The sequence below is a fragment of the Rhinichthys klamathensis genome, unplaced genomic scaffold (genome assembly GCF_029890125.1).
Source record: "Rhinichthys klamathensis goyatoka isolate OS25496 unplaced genomic scaffold, OSU_Roscu_1.1 h1tg000019l_1, whole genome shotgun sequence".
Taxonomy (NCBI): Eukaryota; Metazoa; Chordata; class Actinopteri; order Cypriniformes; family Leuciscidae; genus Rhinichthys; species Rhinichthys klamathensis.
The window spans coordinates 6,454,645-6,475,392 of NW_026606570.1; the positions used below are offsets into that span (position 1 = coordinate 6,454,645).

Here is a 20,748-nt window from a genome sequence, read left to right on the forward strand (position 1 = left end):
AATACATTTTAAAGCATGTTAAGCATTAATGGAGGGCAGGGGAAGACGGCAGTTTTTCTTCTCTGGTGTTATATGAGCCTTGCTGAATTATTTACAGGCCGTCTCTTTCTGTGTCTCTTTGACTGCACTAAATAAATCATATTGTGAAGGGGGAAAATAACAGGCTTCTGATGAAATGTCAAATTCTGAGAACAGCACAGAATAGGAGTGGGCAGGACACCACCAAGTGTTCAGCGCAGCTTTAATGGGATTTAATTGTGGGATATGTGGAAGATGCATGACTGAAAGACATTCACTGAACGACCGTTGTTTACAGTTGAGAATCACTAACAAGTTTTAATTTTTAAACAAAGGAATGTTATAATACAAAATTAATATGAAATGTTTAGGATGGTGCACTATTTCTAGGGAATGAATCAAATGTAAGAATTTTCTAAATAGATATGAACTTTTGAAGAGGATTTTGGGATTTTTTACTCAGATTGTTAGCTGATAATATATTTCGTAATAAAAATATTGAATTGCAAAATAAAAGCTTTCACTGGTCTCAGACTGTGTATGGAAACGCCAGTGCCCCTGTCCCAGATAGAACCCTAAGCCCTCGCAATCTTCCTCTGAGTCCAACTCGTTTTGACTGTCAGGTATACACGTCTGCTGTGGAGACCCTTTTGAAACCTAAAATGACAAGTGGGACAACTTACGGTCTTGTGGACTTAACACAAACGAGCACGCGGAGGCCATTGTAAGACCACAAGACCCCACGTGCACATGAAGTGTGGCATTTGGAACAGGACCAAAGTGTTGTTATTGTTGATATAACAACAACTAGATGTTAAACTATTAAAGGGGTTATGACATGGGAAATCAAATTTTCCTTGATCTTTTGACATAAGCGCTCTTTGTACCATTAAAACATCCTACAAGTTTCACAGCTTAAACCATCCTCATTATAAACAAAACATTTATTTAATCAAGCTCCAAAAACGGTCCGTTTGGATATTGCGAGATCTGTGACGTCATTTGCATACGCCTGCCTCCAGAGCAAGACATCGACGAATAGTTGTACATCATCGCACCATCGGCCCCGCCCACTGGAGTTAAATCACGAAAGACTAACATTTGCCTACACTGGATGTGAGTGTCGCATAAAAAGCCAGATCAAAAAAAGTTCAGAAATAAAACGTAATCATATCACTCCAATACCTCTTCACTGGCTTCCTGTCTTTTTTAGAATTCAATAAAAATATTTGCTGATTGTTTTTAAAGCTCTTAATAGGCAAGCTCCATCTTACATTTCTCATCTTATTTATTTGAATTCAGCTCCTAAGTCCCTTAGGACTGCCAAAAAGCTCTCCTACACGTCCCACGGTCACGTGTTAAATCGAAAGGTGACAGAGCATTTGCAGTTGCTGCTCCTGCCATTAAGAGTGCTTCTTCTATTTCTGTTTTTAAATCTAGACTTTAGACACATCTTTCCTCTTTAGCCTTTCCTGATTATTAATTTATGGATTAGTAACTGTTATCTTGGGGAGGGGTGAAACTGAGAGTAAATAGGCTGATGGTCTCCCTGTTTCTGTATTGCTAACCTGTATACATGATGGACATCACTCTTTTCATAATCATGTGCAATTTAAATTTTAAATTTGTTATACCTGCCCAGGGACTACAGGTGGAAATTAGCAAATGTTGCTACAACCTGGCCCAAGACATATTCTCTTGTTTAACAAGTTTAATGTTTATTATGCATTGTCCCTGTTTCAAATAAATAATTTCCATTCCATTCCATTCCATCTTTGTTTATGTCACGGTGTGGGTTTGTCTTGTCATGTTTAGTGGTTCCCTGTCTGTCTATTAGTCTTCCCAGGTGTTTCCCATTAACCACGCCCCCTTGTTATCCTGTTTAGATCGTTTGCCCCTGTATTTAAGCCCTGTGTTTCAGTCCAGTCTTTGTGAGTTCTTGTATTGTTGTAATGCTGTATGCACGCTGTCCTGTTCCTGAGTCTGGTTACCAAGTCTGTTTAGTTTCTAGTTTATTTAAATAAAACACTGCTGCACGTGGATCCTGCTTTTGCCTCTGCTTCAGCTGCTTTGTAACAGTTAACTTAATACTGTATTTTATTTTATTGTATTTTATGATTGTTTGTACAGCACTTTGGTCAGTGTAAGCTGTAAATAAATAAAATTGACTTACTTACTAATAAATTAAGTTTTTTCTCCATACAGTATTTATTTGTTTTAGGTGCAAAAAACTATATTAACATTATAAGTGTACCTCAAGGAACATATTCAATTAATAATAAATTACATGACCCCTTTAGAAAACATTTTTGGTAATTGAAAAAAAAGCTAAATAAATAAAAGAAAAGAAAATATAAATCTAAGATGAAAAAGTAAAACAAAAATTGAATTAGCCTTGGCAACTAACTGAAATAATGTTTAAGTCAAAGTACTAAAACTACTAAAAATGAACTAAATCTAAACACAAATAAAAAATAAAACTTAAAAGAGTAAAACTTACACTAAAATGAAAATGAAAACTGAAAATGTAAAAATAAAAGCCAAATCAAAATATTAATAAATACTGAAATAGGATATAAATAATATTAAAATAACATGGGAACCCACAGAAACCTCCTCAATGATCTGAATAAAAGATGTTGTGGGATATGAGTGGAAAAATAATATGCTACAGATAAAACCTGAAAATTTATAATCATCACAATCATTTACAAAATCAACCATAATTGCAGTGGGTGGTGGCTGGTGTCTTCTTTAAACTCCCACTGGGAGATTTCAATTAAGTGCAATTCTTTCTATGTTCCCTCTCATCAGAGAGCCAAAAGCCCTCGATCCCATAGAACTGCTTCCAAATGAGGCCTTGTGCTCATGAATACTGTTCAGATAAACAATGGTGATTAATTAACACTGTCGAAATAGCTAACAGATGAGCTGGGCTTTGTGCTGTTTGTTTAGTGAGACTGTGTGTACTTATGTATACTGTATTTCTGTAATGTGTTGGTAATAGACAATGTGACTGATTCAGCTCTGATTGAGTAAAATTACGCAGCACAGAATCTATTAATTATGTAAATGTAAAACAAAAGAAAAGATTATCCAAAATCTCAAGCACACATCATGAGATGATATTATTAAGTTGATACTAACCGCGGGCGCACTTGAATGACATCCACTCATTATGTTAATAAAAAGGGTAATACTTATCTCAGATAATGAGAAAAAAAAAGAGGAGCGAGAGAGAAGAAAAGTAAAGACATTGTAATTTTGTTGCCTTTCTTATACCGAGAACTCATCTTTCTCTCTATGCTTTGTTCAGACAACGTCTGTTGTGGCTGAGGAGCAGGACAACTTAATTTGCACACGCTGGTCATGTGTAGTAGCACTCGCAGAATACAGATGAGCTCTCCAGGTCACGGATAAGGAGAGCCGTTCTATGAGTGCGAGCAGTCTTCATTTTCTAGCGACATGCAATTTGTCCGGCGCCGTGGCAGGCACCACTCATGAGACAGAGACTAGTGTGTGCCACCGTCCTCTCCAGAAATGAACAGTGATAGAGCGATGAAGTCACGACCAGAGGAATGATGTGATTCACCCAGTGAGGCTGTTGCAGCCAAGGAGAACAACAACGCAATTGTACACGCACTCCTTGAAAGAGTGTTTTTTTTTTGTCATTTGCTGCACCTGCTACAAATATTTAACATAAATTAGAGTACAGTGTTAAGGCAAATAGACCTATACATCTTATCACTCTAATCAAGTTAAAGCAGATGTGTTTTTTTTTCTTCTGAGTTGGACCTATAACTGGCCTCTGTGTTGAGCGCTTGCACTGAAAGAAAAGTGCAGGTGACGTATATTTAATCCCTCAAATATCTGACGAATTGTGTCATGTACACTTGGACCGGCAGATGAAGAATGTAGCATGATGTAAATGTGCTTTAGGGTTAGTACACCCAAAACTTTAAATTCTGTCATCATTTACTCAACCTCATTGTTTAAAATCTGTATATGATTTTGGTTAATCCATTTTTGTCCTTTTGTCCCTCCATTGAGAGACCAGGTAACCAAAACTTAGAAGATCTAAAAAAGGTCATAAAGGCATCACAAACTGAATACATGTGAATCGAGCGGTTTAATCGGAGACTAAGACAGATAATTAGACTTTTATTTACATCTAAACAATGAACAGCTTCACATATGGCACACCACGGAAACTCAAATGTGCGAGAACCAATGAGGTTTGCTCTAGCACATGACTCATGCACAAGCTTTTGTATTCCCATTACCGCATGTGATGGGCTCTATGTTTGTGTGTTTATATGTGAATAAAAGCCTAAAGTAATTCAGTTCATCATATAAAGCAATTGTATTTTTTGCACAAGACTTGGATTAAACCGCTCAGTTCATATTGATTCGTTTTACAATGCCTTTACAACATTTTTGGATCTTCTAAATTTTGGCTACCTGGACTTTCAATGGAGGAACAGAAAGTCTTGAGTTTGGAATGGCATGAGGATGAGTAAATGATGATGGAATTAAAAATTTTTGTGAGAAATAACACTTTAAGAGTGACTTTGTAAGCAAGAATATACCATAAAAATAAAACTGTGGAAACAACAGCAGTGATGATGCTACAAAGCATAAACTGCAGTGCAACAACAGAGTAGCAACGATAGCAGGACATTTTGCATAGTGCGGCTCATACTCACATCAGCCCCCAGAGACGGCTGCAGGTCAGATTCTGCTGTGGGACTCAGGTCCTGCCTCATTACCCAGATGGGTTCTTTGGGCTCGTCTGGCGTGTAGGGCGAGCGCACCGTCCTTGTCTTCACCTCCTCTATTGCCTCTTTGATGTCCTTAATAGCCAGTGAGATTGCATCTCTCTTTTCACGACTGCTCCTCACGACTGGAGCTGTCTCTTCTGAGGGACTTCTGGGGGGCTGCTCTCCCCCCTCTCCTTCAATTATTGGCTCCGGGGATTTGATTTCATCCATTTGACCATGGGACTCTGACTTGGTCCACTCTTCTTCATCGCCGTCCTTGTCCAGGCCCATGGCGACACGGTCCAGGCTCTGCGAGCTCAGACTCTCCTTCACCTCTGCCACAATCTGGTCAATGTCCTCATCCTGCTCGCAGCTGTCGACTCGGGGATACGGGGCAAACTCTGCTTCCTTTTCAGGGCTGTCCGACTCTCCGTCAGACCGCTCGTCGTAGTGGTGGAGCCTGGACCCAACTGCCTCCTGTTGCTCGTACAATTCACGCTCGAAGAGTCTGAACTCTGCCCTACGCTGTTGTGGAGTCTGTCCCTCAGCTTTGGTCGAGGGGCCGTCCGTGATCTCCTCGTAAACGTGCTCCTGAAGGGTGTATTCAGTGTAGGGCTCAGAGTATGGCTCTGGATCGTCTGTTGCTCCACCTTCACGGGCCTCTCCTTCTCCGTTGGGACTGCGGCACATGGGTTGAGTGTAAACATAATTGGAGTAGTTGGGGTTTAGCGTCTCTGCATCATGGGGCCTCTCGGCATTAGGCAGGGGCTCTCGAGGTAGGGGCGGTGGCTGAGGTGGGTATTGGGGTTGGAGGTAAGCTGGACCACCGTGCTGTTGCTCTGACTCTGCACTCTCGGTGTACTCCTCAGCTTCAGGGCGCAGTGGGATGCCGTATGTGCTTTCGTCTTCGGGCTCCGCTTCAAGAACCATGACTGCATCCCCCTCAGCCCGGTCCGTGTGGTTGTGGAAGCCACTCTCGGTGCTGGCGGATCGGGCCAAAGCGCTGCCACCATCTCCCTCGTCTTCCTCAGCTTCCTCTGGCTCTCTGGCGGGCGTCATGGCTTGCGTAGGGGAGATGAGATGCTGTTGATGATCCAGCCTGTGCTGTTCGGTTCTCTCGGCATCTCTCTGCTGCCTCTCCCGCTGTCGCTGTCTCTGTTGCTGTGCCCGAAGTCGGGCCTCGTTGTCTCCTTGTCTGCGGTAGCGTGTAACTGCAGGTCGTGGTATGGGCTGCTGAACAGGTTGCTGCTCGGTATCACCATCTTCCGCCGGCCTCCTCGTGGCACGTGTGCGGTTCGTCCCTCCGTTTGATCCCTCGTACCTTCGGTAGCGTGGGGCCCCCTGCTGTTGGGACTGGTAGTGGTTATTCTCCGTACCGTGGTTGCTGTGGTGGTTGCGGGAGCGACCGGAGCGGGAGCTGCCATCTCCGTTGTCGTGGCGTCTACGGTGGGATGAGGGGGGCTGTTGGCCCTCGGGGCCTCTACGCTCCAGGTCTGCCTCAGCCGCCTCTCTCAACTCCTGGCCGTGTGGCGCCTCCTGGTGGCTCATGATTGGAAGAGGGGAAGGTCTACACACAGAGCATTACTTCTCCCAGCAGGGCTCCACTCAAGCACGGCCTGCAGAAAAATGAACAAAAAACAGATATAAATCTTAAAACAGCAACAACTTAGTAAGAAAGATCATTGAAGAAGTGCACACAGTAGTTTTCCCTTAGGTACATATAAAGAAATTAATAATACTGTTGTATTTTTTTTTTTTCATTTAAAAAGAAAAAGCATAAAAAATATGAAATGATGACTAAATAAATATGTTAAAAACAAATTAAGGTACTTGTTAAACAAATTAAAAGTGTAATTTTGGCTGAATAATCTGTCTGTATGAAGGTGTACAGAAGGCTCCAGTCATATCAGATGCCAAATACAAAATGCCACTAAAGTATCAGTATGCTTGGCGTACATGCCTGGGCTTACATTCTATAATGTTTTCCAATAAGAATTAAGACCAATTCACCTCCAATCAAATTTCTGAACAATTACCAGGGGGGAAAATCCATCATTAGCCTTGTTGTAGCTGATGTTTTATTCATAGTGACATTTACTATACTGCCACATATCGAGATCAGCTCCCTCTGTATTTGATGTACAAAGATTATGATGGTTATATAATATTCACACATGCTTCAACCAGTAAAGGCCTAAATTTAGTAAAAATCTATGAAACTGAAGCAATTATGTATAGCAGTTGAAGCATCTCTGTCTGCGTTTACTGAGAGCTTTATCACCACGCAATAGCTAAATGCAAAGAGCAGTAGAAACCCCCCAAGCCTCCACTTTCGTACCTCTTATAACTCTCATCAACATCAGCTGAGTCGGGATGTACAACAAAACAAGCTGAATAACATAACACAATCATTTTAATGAGAGAACTTGCATTCAAACCCCTGTCAAGCTATCTGACCAGTCATGTTTACACATTAACCTCTTCACTTTTTTCAATGTCGGAATGAGCTCCTGAGGGCATTCTTGTGCATTTGGTACAAGTGAAAGACAGCACTATTAGACTCGACTACATGTGACCTACTTCTGCAGTTGATGCCAGGAAAGTGGGTGATGCACTGCCATGAACAAAAGAAGAGTTCTCAAAATAGGGATGGGCCAGGATGGTCGACTAGTCGTCCAACAACTGAAAAATATGTATTTTAATGTGCATCAGAGATGTATCTCTCGCCTGCATGTGCGGTGCAAGAAATTATTAAGAAATCTCACCATTTTGAATTTAAAACATGCTATCATTTATCGTGAATCGTGTAATTCATAACTGAATGTGACGAGACAAGAGACTTTTGCGTTTTTGACATATTACATATGCGAATAAGGGGGAATGTGTGCATATTTTAAAATATTATTTGCAAATAGTCTAAAATGATTAGGCTACTTAATAACTGCAAACAACATATTTTAACATTCTTATTTCTTTATTCCCTTGACCCCCTTTTAATCCTTTAATTATTTAATCCTTTTAAAAATAACAACAACCATGTTAGGTGTGCCCTCCCCCCAAGCACAAGAGTGAAACTCCACCTATGTTTTTGTCCAAATGTCTTCATTAAATACCAAACTTTTGACATTTTTGGAGCATCATGATGGGTGACATTTTGCAGCAGACTTCCATCTGGAAAGAGACAAGGCTGAAAAGAAGCTGTGATCTTATATTATACTACAGGGCTGTTGAATGCTTGATTCTGATTGGTTGAGAACGTTCTAAGGTGTGCAATTATTTTCAGGGAAACGCACGGCTAAAGTAGTTCCAGGCAGGTTTAACCGCATTACAGCTCCATATCACTGCGCGTAGTTAACTGTAATAACGGAAAATAGGATACAATTCATAACAAGAAAAAAACATGCAGCCCCATGCGCTTGATCTGCAATTTTCGATGTCTAACTTCAAAATCAATGGACACATACAGTTTAATTTTAATAAATAAAGTATGTAGTCCTATCTATAGGCTAAATAGAAAATTTAATTGAATAGGCTAGGCTATATAAATAAATTGATAGTCCTGCTGGGTTTTCGTAATTATTCCAGATAATATAACAAATAAATAATTAATGATAGGCCTACTTGTTAAAAGGGCTTTGTGTGTTTCATTTATTGGGTTATTTGTCAATTATAGAAAACAAGAATGAACGAATTAATTAAAACAAATTTAATTAATAAATAAATAATAATATTGACGCACATGCTTTTCTGTCTCATTATTGCAACATCTCTCTCTCTCTCTCTTTCTCTCTAATAACGGCATTAATAACTGCATAAAGCCGGGACACACTGACTAAGGACAGACTCCGCTATGACTCCGCTTCGCGTCGTGACCGCATTACCACCTCGGGTGTGCATTATTTTTCTAATAATTCAATGGCCTGTCGTCAATTATTCCTTACTTAATCAACACAACAATTAGCCACACTTTCATTTGTTTCCTGACAGCTTACTTGAATGAACAACAGTGTCTCTAAACCTTAGACCGATGGGGAGAAGAGAGAGTGATAGAAATATGCAGCAGCATACGGCCTACTAAAACATGAGTCACCGCTGCAAACATGACATCTGTTTCCATGCATGACGGTGTACGGCATGTTGTTAGAGATATCATGTCAGAAAGAAGTCATGGTACTCATGTTCCTGTATAAGGTGTGATCAAAAGTGATGGTGCGCATACCGAACCCGTCAGAAAGCAGCAGTAATTGGTGTAGACTTTAGAAGGTGATGGAATGCCAGAGGAAATAAAATGACAGTGAGCCTCCTCCTGACTTCAGTTCAAAACATGTACAAAATCCTGAGGGCAAACCACATTGATGATCTGAGTCAGAGGACCAAAAAAAAAAACCCAAAACATCTGTACATGCAAATGTATTCACAATAGGGTAAGATTTTCATTTGATATATTAATTATTAATATTTATCTGAAAACAAGTCTTATTATCGTACACAATTTTGATTCTCCTATAAATAAATCGTTTTAAATATTTTTTTGTTCTTTTTTTTTTTACTGGAAAATAATAATGTGTGAGACAAATATATATTTAAATGATTTAAATTAATTAAAACATTTATAATATATGAAAGTATTTTTTACAGCAATGTGCTTCTTTACATTGTTTTAAAGATATATAGATTGACTTTGATAAACTGAATTAATTTTAAGTATATTTTCTGAAGTGATTTGCATTGATTTGCTTCTAAAGTAAATGTACTTAACTGGAAAACCGGACATAGAACACAACAGAAAATAACAATCTGCCAATGGTTTGAGAAAAAATTAAGTAAATTTATACTGTTCTAAATAGTTTTTTTTTTTACAGGAAAACCAGACATTAATACTGTTTCAGGAAATGACAATTTGCCAATAAAGTTAGAAAAATAAATGTATAATTTTGATTAATTTAGTTTAAAATATATTTTCTGAAATATACAGTACATACACAATTGTACTTGTCAAATAACTGCATGTTGTTTTGAGGAAGTTAAATTTTTTGTTAAATGAAAATAAGATTATTTTTGGCAGTACGCAGAGGAAGCAGCAGCTCCAGTTGCTGAGGTGAATCCCCCTCCCCAGCCCGATTAAGATGGTATGTTTAAAGACTTCCAACTCCTACCCTCTCTAAGCAACTGAGTCACCCAGAATCCTTCATGGAGACATCCCAATATGAGAAATTCTTGGCATGGGTGAGTCAGGCATATCAATCAACATTGGACTGACAGATCCCAAAGGGATGATTGTTTACCATTATTGATTTTGCACACACAACATCTCAGAGTCACAGGTTAACTCCTTCCTTTGCAGTAGCCCACAGCAGATGGGCTCCATTGAATTGCCAGAGCATCTATAGAACTTTAGTCTGAAACTAAATGCTTGCATTTTGCAACCTTTTTTCCTTCCAGTGCGATCAAATTTTATTAGAGGCTGCACTGGTGCTACAACCAATTTGACTAACTGATAAGCTCTGCCATATCTGTTGCATATGAGAAACATTAAATGCGCCAAAAGCGGAATGAAACAGCGCTACTTGTTTGACCGCGCCGCATAGACCATTTTATCAGCCTGGCCCAAAACACAGCGCAGCGCGAACTAGAGCAAATGCGTTTACGCGTTGACCGATCTCAATCACACAACCACTAAACAGCGCTGTGAGATCCAGTTAAAAGTATTTGAGTTTAGCACGGAGTTCTCTGATACAAACCACAAATGTCTTTGTGATTTAAACTAAAGCCAGATAAAGCTGCGATGACATTCTCAAAAGCACTGATGCGGAAAACAGGAGAAAGACTATGCCAAAATAATCCAGTTAGAAGGCTTTTAAATCCACTAATCACCAACATTTACCATAGATTTACTGTAATAATAACACTATCTGTAACCATGATATTGTGGCAGAAATGTGAGATATATAAATTATATCAAATTTGATTATATTATTAATAATGTAGACAACATGTATTGAGTAATGGAGACCTGCCACCCCGGTTCTACCAAATCAGGTTCCACTACTCTCAAATGTTAGACAGGAGCCATTGATCTATAATGACTGGATTGCTCTTTGCGTTCTAAACTGCCAGGAGTGCCGGCGGAAGTGTTTGAGGGGCCATCTTATGATTCCCTTCAGACAGAGGGCAATATTGACTTGCAGCCAAAACCTTGACCTAAAATCACCTGTCAGTCGCACAATAATCGTTTTTAAGATACAGTATACTGTATGCATGTACATTAATTGATACTTTGAACGTTATCTGTAATGTTTATGGTCTTTTTCGGGCAGGATACGCGTTATATAGAAATTGTTAAGAAGCACACTGTGTCTACATCACACTTCAGACAAAGGTAACTGAACTAACACAAAATAGATTTCTTTATGTAGCCTACGTAATTATGCAGGAAATATTAAGCATGACCATATATCTGGGATTATTCACTTAACCAAAGTTAAAGTGGTTATCTTTACTGCTTCGAAATACATACTGTCATACATATTATATAACACAACATTATTACATAACCACAGTGAATAACTGTATTAAGTTGTAAGCGCATGCCTTACAAAGCTTAAATCTGTATTCAGATTTCAGAGGAATCTTTTTGATAATAAATTTGTAATAAATACTGAGGTGTCTCTTCCGTCAGCTGATCTGATATTCTGTAATGAAGATAAACGTAACTTTTAAATAAGTAGGGGAAATTTCTGACTTCAGACAAATAACCATTTAGGAGATTTGCATTGCAAGAATGTACAGGGAGTCTTTTGATATAAAAACACAGACTCGTTAGGTAATGTTTTCTCATAAAAATCAGAGGATTTCCTATTAATTCAATAGAATGTGAGGGATTATCAAAATGGCGTGGTAGGGTGGCTTCACTTTTTAAGTCATGACTCCATGAACAATCCAGTCATTTATATACAGAGTCAACATTTGAAGGGGAACAAAACCTTTCATCAAAGTTATACATGAATTTTGAACAATACCCGTTTTTGTCTTAGGACAACTTTGATTATACTTATATATGTTATATGTTATATAACAATAGCTCCAATGAATGAAAAAGCTGTGAAAAACAGCTGCAGGCTCTACAACTACTCTACTCATTCATTCCTGTTGAGGAAAGAGCAAAATGCCCACATATCTCCATCAAAAAACCAACATACAGAGCTTTACAGAGCTAACACGTGCTTGCCAAAACTTCTAGATATTATGCAAATTAATATTTGAAAATAACCCTGAGAAGGTAATATCAGCCGTACAAGCAGCGTGGGGCTGAAACCAGCATGACTGTGAAAGCTCACCTGAGCTACAAAGAGACAAGGAGAAGACAGCCTAAAATGTGCTGAAGGTCACTGATGAAAGTAGAGGAGCTGGCTAAAGCTCGGCCAGCTGACAAAAAGGACTGCTGATACGGAGGAACACCATGCCATTTTCAACCATCGCTCTCTCTCTCTCACTCACACACACATGGGTTCTAACACATCGAGTCTATGTGTAAGGAGCAGGTTTAATCAGGGGTTGTTCACAGCTCTCTCTCCCACACAGTTCCCAGTGGAGGTCTCACTCAGTGGCTTACCCACAAGGACAAATCAGCATGGAGTCTACTGCTGCTCTCAGAAAACACGATGAGATGAGATGAGATGATGAACCATGTGTTAAGATTTCAGAAAATCGCATTCTTAATTAGTGTCGTTGTTTTGTGTACCAGTCTAAACATCCTTATAAGAAGAGAAAAGAGAAGATATTCACCATAAAATCAAGCTTGTTATGGAATGTGTTAATTATAAGTTATCTATGCACAATCTGCACATCATTATAATTTTTTTTAAATCATGTGCCCTTGTAATCTTTAATCAAAATAATTTCCCCCTCGCAATAGCAACTCTTCTCTTCTCTGATGACATGTTCACCGGTGCAAGGCTGAGACAATAAACCCTCCAGCAGCCTGTCACTCACATGAGACTGCAGCAATTAGCAAACAACAACGATCCAATCAATTTCCGACAAAAACAAGTTTCCCCCTAAATTTTTCTGGTTAAAGAAAAAGTTTCACTCAAATATGTCACAATAGGGAAGAAAAGACAAAATCGCAATTTCCTTTTCATGAAGACTTTAAAGCCTATTTTCAGAGAGTGCACTGTGAAGTGTTTTTGTCTTGTTGCATTGGCACATTTTTTCTACTTGTTTTGAAAGGATAGTTAAAGAAATGTTGTTCTAAATCAGTGGTTCTCAATCTCAACCCTGTCCTGGCGTACCCCCAACACTACACGTTTTCCTTGTCTCCCTAATCAAACACACCTGATTCAACTCATCAGCTATGAGTTGAATCAGGTGTGTTTGATTAGGGAGACAAGGAAAACGTGTAGTGTTGGGGGTACGCCAGGACAGGGTTGAGAACCACTGTTCTAAATAGTCGTCACGGTACTAAAATTTCAGTAGTCGGTACCAATACCAGACAGATTTTATGGTTAAAATTTCCGTATTATTGAAAAATAATCTAATTTATAATAAAAGTAATGCTGCGTCCCAATTCGCATACTATCCGTCCTAAATAGTATTCGAAAATAGAATTAGTAAATTAGTTGAAATGAGTGTCCCAAAGAGACCCGGATGGTCTACTATATCCGGTCAGAATCTGAAGTGCAGATCGTTGCACACTCTAACGGCTGATATTGCCCACAACCCATCGCGCGTTGGACGAGGATTCGGTTAGAACTACAAAAACGAGTGAAAAGTGTTAAAAAAACTACAGACATGGAGGACGCGCGAGTCCCGCTGTTATGTAGAGAGGTTTAGATAAATGGGGTTTGAGTGATTAATTATCAGTATCTAACCTGACGAAAATGTTTTTATTCAATGTTGTCCACATTATATTGCATCTGCAGCAGCATTGTGAACTTTTGCAAAGATACGTTTAGCCATTAACTTTTAAATGCATTAGGCCTATATTCAAATTCCAAACACATGAGGAGAGTCTCGGCATGAAAGACCCATGACTGGCAGATGAAAGTGCGACAATATTTCTCTCTGAAATGGTAAGAAGTTATATTAGATTGAATGGAGGATTTTAACTGTGACGAGATGATTGACAGGGCAGTTTACGGTGACAGGATGCACGCAACCGATATGTCCGTTAAAGATGACGAAGTAGTATGTCCCAAAGCTTGCCTACTCTTTTGCTACACACTCAAAAGTATGTACTTTTTCTTCACAAAAAGAGTACATACTTTTAGGGCGTAGTATAAGTAGGCAAATTGGGACGCAGCATAAGTTTTGGTTTGGTTCTGTTCTTTTCCTGTTTGACTGTGTTCCCGATCCTAGTTTGTTTCCACGGTTACTGATTGTGTTAAAGCACCTGTCTCTAGTTCTGTTGATTAGCTATCCTGTGTACATCAGGCCCTCAAGTTTGTTCAGTTATTTGTCTTGTGTTGTTTTTACTGCCATGTGTTTCTCCTGTGATCACATTCATTGTGGATTACGTTCTTTGTTTTTGTTTATACATAAAGTGCTTTAATTGGATCCCCTTCTCCTCGTTTTGCCTGACCTGCTGTGACAGAACACAAGACCAACTGAAATTATGGATCTAGCAACTGCCTTCATTAATCTTACCCAGGAAGGACTCCATCTGTGGGAATATTCTATCCACTTTTATGAGTTGGCTAAAAGTTTGATGACACCAGTTTGAAGACCATTGCCAGAGATGGGTAATCTCACTTGGAGAGAGTACGTCCTCACCTGTTTTGAGTCTGCCTAGTCGGTGGTGATGGGTTCAATTGACCCAAAGCCAATAACATTCAAGGACCCATAGCCCATCCATCCATCCATCTTCATACAAAAAAGTTATGAAACACAATTTAACTTTTTTTAATATATCTTGTTTTAAGAATATTTAGCTATTAATAAAACTAGACAAAGATACTGATTAAGTACAAAAGAAAAATGTTTTAAGTGGCTTGTGTAACAATACTGCAGAATGTGTGTTTTTCCTCCAGACGATATCTCTGTGTAACAAATGAGGAAGTGGAAACTGATGAGTTAAGACCTTCACCACCCTCAGCACTGAAAAGATTTATGGTTGCAGACCTATCTAAGGGGGGTTAGACAAACTCAGCAGACACGCTCACTCACACACTCCCACAGTGGAGTGGATCCCCTCCTGTCTGTAAAGCTGGCAAGGGAGTGTGGGTTAGGCAGCCTGTGAATAAAGACACGCTGCTGTTTGGCTGCAAACAAACACTACAATTCATTAGTGCCTGCAGCGGAAAGGGCAGGGAATGAACCATTGCCTCAAGATCACTGACATGACTCACCAGCTCATAGACAAATCCTACTATCAAACCTGGTCAAAACTCGATAAAGACCAGTTTTAAGATAAGATAAGTTTTTTTTTAAGAAAGGTAGAGTACGTTAATATGGGACTATATGGAAGATAATACAAGCAAGGATTAAAAATAATTGAATTCATAACTATGTACAGTAAATAATTATAAAGTTACTTAAATATAAATTGTATTTTTATATAAATATAAACCACTCTGACTGACGCCATTTGTATTCTTTCAACCAACTGCCAAAATATGAGAATTGTGGTATATCATAGGCAGCAATAGATACACCTATATATGGAGGCATCCTAAATTTTGAGGTTCTAGGCAGCATTTTATGCGTTTCAGACACAGTCATGAAGCATGTGAATCTAAGACTTTACAATGAGTCACAGCTGCAGCAGTCTCCTCTATAGACACAAAGACTGTGACTCAAACAGCAGCTCAATGACAACCGTCAAAACAGTCTCTGTGTGGTTCCTCAAAGCTGGAAGTGAATTAGCAGTGTAATTCAAACGAACACAAAACGAGTGTGACTCTGATTCAGCTTGATGTATTATCATACACACAATGAGCTCATGTCAACACCAACACAAAATGAACCAGTGCAATTATTTCCGTCGGTTGTTTCTGATCGAGGAGTCTCTTCCAAATCCCTGATTGCACACACATGAAAACAGTAAAAAAAATAAAATACACACACTGTGGCATAGCCAGTTTGAGCGAATCCTTCTTCTAACAAGATTATGCACTGCCAGATTTAACTGCCAGGACAGTGACAGACGTAGTAAAGGGGCGGTGGTTCGATCGAGAGAGAGAGAGAGAGAGACGCACAATAGCCTTCTAAGTGCTCCTGTCAATGACGGACTGTGTTTGGGTGGGACATTCCATTAAGGGTCAAACAAGACCATTAAAACCAGTCAAACTCCACCCACTGATTTACTGGTTCAGGCTTATTAAAGCACACTCCACTGGACACATTGACAGATGGTGTCACGCTATGACAGAAAGCAGACTCAGCTGAACAGAATCCACTGTAATATCGCTGCGACAGCTACAAGAGGCCATACAAAACAATGTCACATGATTATCCGTGATATACTTTATAAATCACAATTACAGTACACTGTTAAAAATTCAAAGTGGTGAATAAAATAAAGATTAATGAAGAACGTTTTACAAGAAAAAAAACTATTTCAATCTTTCTACAGTACCTCAAAATTGGATGTATAATTGAATGTGTTTCTTGGTAAATATTTATTAAATTTACAAGCAATTTCTGAGTGAAAATTCTTTCAGAGTAAATCCTAAACCTTTTGTTCAGTGTAAGTCAACTGTACTTCATTCCACCCGGATTTACCAGGAAATCTAGCAATGAAACGATGGTTTCAGACTGACTTCTAAGGCAGCATAACGTCACATCTGATGATCTAGGACAAATTCAAGGTTTAGAGACATCCATGTCAATATTTAATGACTAGAATGTTTATTTCTTGGTATAAAGTTGAAAACAAAAAAACAACAACAACAGCATTTATAAATTAATCTTCTCTGACAGATGCCATTTTATATTTTCCTAACAACAGCTGAACTGCATGTACTGTTGTGTATTATTCCACCCTGGTTTCCCTCAAGGACGGTTTATTAAAATGACACGGTTCTCCTTCATTTCAAACGGTGTCTTGGGAAGCTTTGAGAAAAGACCTAAATGAAGACACATTAGCATACCTCTCTAATATGGCCAATCAATGGTATGGATCTACCCTCCCCCTACCCACTGACATCTGCCTTCGGCAAATCAAGTCTGACCTGTGACTCACTGTAACTGGATCAGCCAATAAAAACACTCGTAGCAACTGAAATAATTATATTTGTCAGAATAATGAGGAACGATGTTACAGTCACTCAGTAGGTCAAGGACATTCAGTCCAGCCGTGACGATTCCTACAGAACTGCTGCAGAATTTAAACCGGATACTAACAACAGTATTTAAAATATTCCATTCCACCAATACACCATTCCTAATATCGTTGAATTTACTGGCTTAATCAGTGACCAGAAGAAGTGATTTATAAGAGGTTTAAAGAATTTCTCTGTACTCCACAAGAACATGCCTTGCTCATTAGTTTAACTTTTGATGAGCTACATGGTAAAGCCTTGTTAATCCAGCCTTCACTATAAAATTGGTCTCTATAGCAAAATATAGCCTCCAGGACATTATGGGAATGAAATCAGTACTGTTATTCTCTTTCAACAGGAACTATTGCAAGACTGGAAGGTGATTTTGTATTCATCTTCCTCCAGCCTGACTGCTGTCCTCATGTGTTTGTGCCATTCTGTTCATTATTTACACACCACTTCCACTACACCCTTCTTCAGGACACATTGTATTTCAAACAGAACATGACTCCTAAGATATCAAGGGCAGATCCATCTGATGTAAAAGGTGAACAAACTCTTAGATGATGTAATAGTATCATATCGACTGACATGCAAGAGGAAGATTACAGCATCTTTGAGAAAGAACGCCACTAATGAAAACGTCACACTTACCAGTGTAGTTTTGCATGTGCAGATGAATTTCACAATACTAGTCCAACACAGTGGTGACCGAAAATAGTTCACTTTTCAATGCTTTTTCATTGTCTCTCCTTGCCCACTTAATGCAGTGGAATCTCAGATGACTCCAGTTATCTAATTTAATGTCAAACCTCAGACTCCACCAAACAGGCCTTGTAGAAGTGAATGTTATTCACATATTTACCATCTTAAGATTAGATACCAAAAAAAATGTTTGCAGTGAAACACACACACTTTGAAAAATGTGCCGGTCGCTCTTTTCCAAGCGATTCCAATGAATGGGAACTGAAGCTTTCAAGTTTAAAAAATGATGCAAAAATATCATAAAAATAGTCCAATTTACTCTTTGCACTATATTCAAAAAGACGTCTGAAACCACCATATCTCATAAGTTTATATATTATAATATATGTTTAGAATTTAAAAAAAAAATGTTTCACTGAAGCAGCAAAAGTCAAATAGGTTTTTGAACATGAAGGTGAGTAAATGATGACCGAATTTATATTTTTGGGTGAATTAAACATTTCCACCTTTTATTTAATAAATAAGCTATAAAATACTCAAATAAGTATTTGAAAATCCAGCCTTTGAAGAATTCTATCAAAGTTAAATCAACAACATGCCCTCCTTAAAATGTTCATTTCCCACTTGAGAATTAAGGAAACATTTCACATTAAGGAAAAAACAAACAAATAAACGAACAAACAAACAAACCATGAATCAATGGCACAAAAGCCTGAAGTAAAGAGCTATTGGATTGCCCCATGAGAGCTGATGTAAGGGTTTTATATAGTGACAACAACAACAACCCCATTATGACAATGGTGTGATCCATGCCTACTGCTTCTTCCTCTTTTCATTATTTATAATACACAAAGCACAGCTGTTGCAATGACAACAAATATTACCCAACCTTTTGCGCTTGAAGCAGAATGAATATCACAAGGATTGCCGGAAGATAAGAGACAAATCCAGCTGCAATCTGATAGAGCAGATTAATTTAAGGCTGCAAGAAATATTTCAATGAAAAAGTTTAAAAGCATGTCTGTGCTGAAATCATTCACAGCCTGGCTCTTTAACAGCTGCATGTATTACGGTTCAAACCATGTATATACAAAATGAATATGCCTGTGTTGGAATTTAAGAAAGTATTCCCATAAAAGGTGTATAAAGATATTCAACAGTACATTTCAGTCAATCACTTTTGAGTATATTTTGAGTGAGATACGAGAAAGTCCAAAGGGTGTGATAGAAAGAGCAACTCAAAGATCTTGAGGGAGAGAAAGAGAGATTGAGATATTGGAGTTTTGTCAAATATATGACAAAATGAGACACTCACCTCCCAGGCTCATCGATCTTCTATGGGCGAAGCAAAGAGGGACGTCGAGGTTGACGAGTTAGGGGCCTTGCAGTCGATCCTAATAATCAGGGTCGGAGCTCGGGATCAGGATGCTGGAGATGGGGAAAAAACGGCTCAGCTCCAGACGGGTGCAGAGTCAGACAGTGCCAAACATTTCACTGCAAATACAGAAACAGAGGAAAAATGATAAATACAGATATCTATATGTTTTTTCCTTCGCTTTACTAGTCATATATGTAACCCATTTTGGTAACACTTTACTTGAAGGGGTGTACATAAGACTGACATGACACCTTCATAACCATGACATGACATATGTCATGAATATGAAGTAGGGTTTATGCATGTTTATGACAACTGTCATTAAGTGTCTTTCGCTCAATAATGACATTTTGAATGCAAATATGACATTGTTTAAGATGTCTTTGTTATGACACCTTGACATAAACCATAACATCATAACCTGTCAGTGTCTTTGTCATGACAACTTGACATTAAATTAAGTTAAACTGTCATGTGGTTGGTTTTGACATTGGCTGTCATAAGGCCATTATAACTGTGTCATGAATATTTTTCGTGACCTCAACTACAGTGGTACAAATTGAATTTGTCATTAAACAGTTATAATGGCTTCATGACAGCCAATGTCAAAACCAACCACCTGACAGTTTAATGTAATGTTAACCAATAAAGCTAAGTGGTTTCTTAAGTTTGATAATTAATCTGCTATGTCACGTTTATGACAGGTTGTGTTGTCTTAGTAATGTCAAGTTGTCATGACAAAGACACTGACAGGCTATGATGTATTGGTTTATGTCAAGGTGTCATAACAAAGACATCTCAAACAATGTCATATTTGCATTAAAAATGTCATAATTGAGCGAATGACACTTAATGACAGTTGTCACAAACATGCATAAAACTTCCTTCATATTCATAACATGTGTCATGTCATGATTATGAAGGTGTCATGTTAGTCTTATGCACACCCCTTCAGGTAAAGTGTTACCCACATTTTTAGCATAAACCGCACAAAATTTCATTGTAGTTAAAATATGAACTTAATTAAAGATATATTCTCTGAAAAAAGCCTCACCTTACACAATTTAGCTTCTCAAATAATATTTATATTAAATATTTGCTTACTAGACAAAATAAAATACAGATGCAGTTTAATTTTCATAAGAACTTTTATGCCCGGTTTCACAGACAAGGCTTAAGGCTAGTCCGTCTAAAATGTATGTTTGAGCTGTTTTAACTGAAAGCAACTTGTAAAGACATATCTTAAAATATGTCAGTGCTACTGTTTTGTCTCAGGATGCAGACCATTAATGTTTTTTTCGAAGGCACATTTAAACAAAAAACTACTTAAAGGTCCTATTTTAGCTAATGCCTACTCCTGGCTTAATCGAAGCCATGTCTGTGAAACCAGGCCTCAAACAATTTTGCATCAATCAGGATGAGAGAAAAAAGATGGTGTGTGATGCTTGCTGCCAGGATACTAGGGCATTCTGGGTGGTTGCCAGGGAGTGGCTATGTGGTTGGTGTCATGGTGGCAAATTTTTCATGTGTAGCTAGCATGTTTTGAGTGATTGGTAGGCAGTTATTTTACATTTAGTCATTTAGCAGATGCAGTTTATTTATTAACCCTTGTCAAAAGAGTCCACTC

At 38.5% G+C, this 20,748-nt stretch overlaps 1 protein-coding gene across 2 annotated transcripts in view; it reads right to left on the reverse strand.

The window, feature by feature from the left end:
* The window catches only part of apba1a (amyloid beta (A4) precursor protein-binding, family A, member 1a), a 57,965-nt gene that overhangs the window by 20,149 nt on the left and 17,068 nt on the right, over positions 1–20,748 (reverse strand). For both annotated transcript variants that reach the window (XM_056237393.1, XM_056237385.1), the window contains exons 2-3: positions 19,059–19,237; positions 4,725–6,394 (exon numbers count right to left, since the gene is read on the reverse strand). In XM_056237393.1, coding sequence (XP_056093368.1) covers positions 4,725–6,326 — 1,602 coding nt within the window. In that variant the 5' untranslated portion in view covers positions 6,327–6,394; positions 19,059–19,237. The remainder of the gene's footprint in view (positions 1–4,724; positions 6,395–19,058; positions 19,238–20,748) is intronic.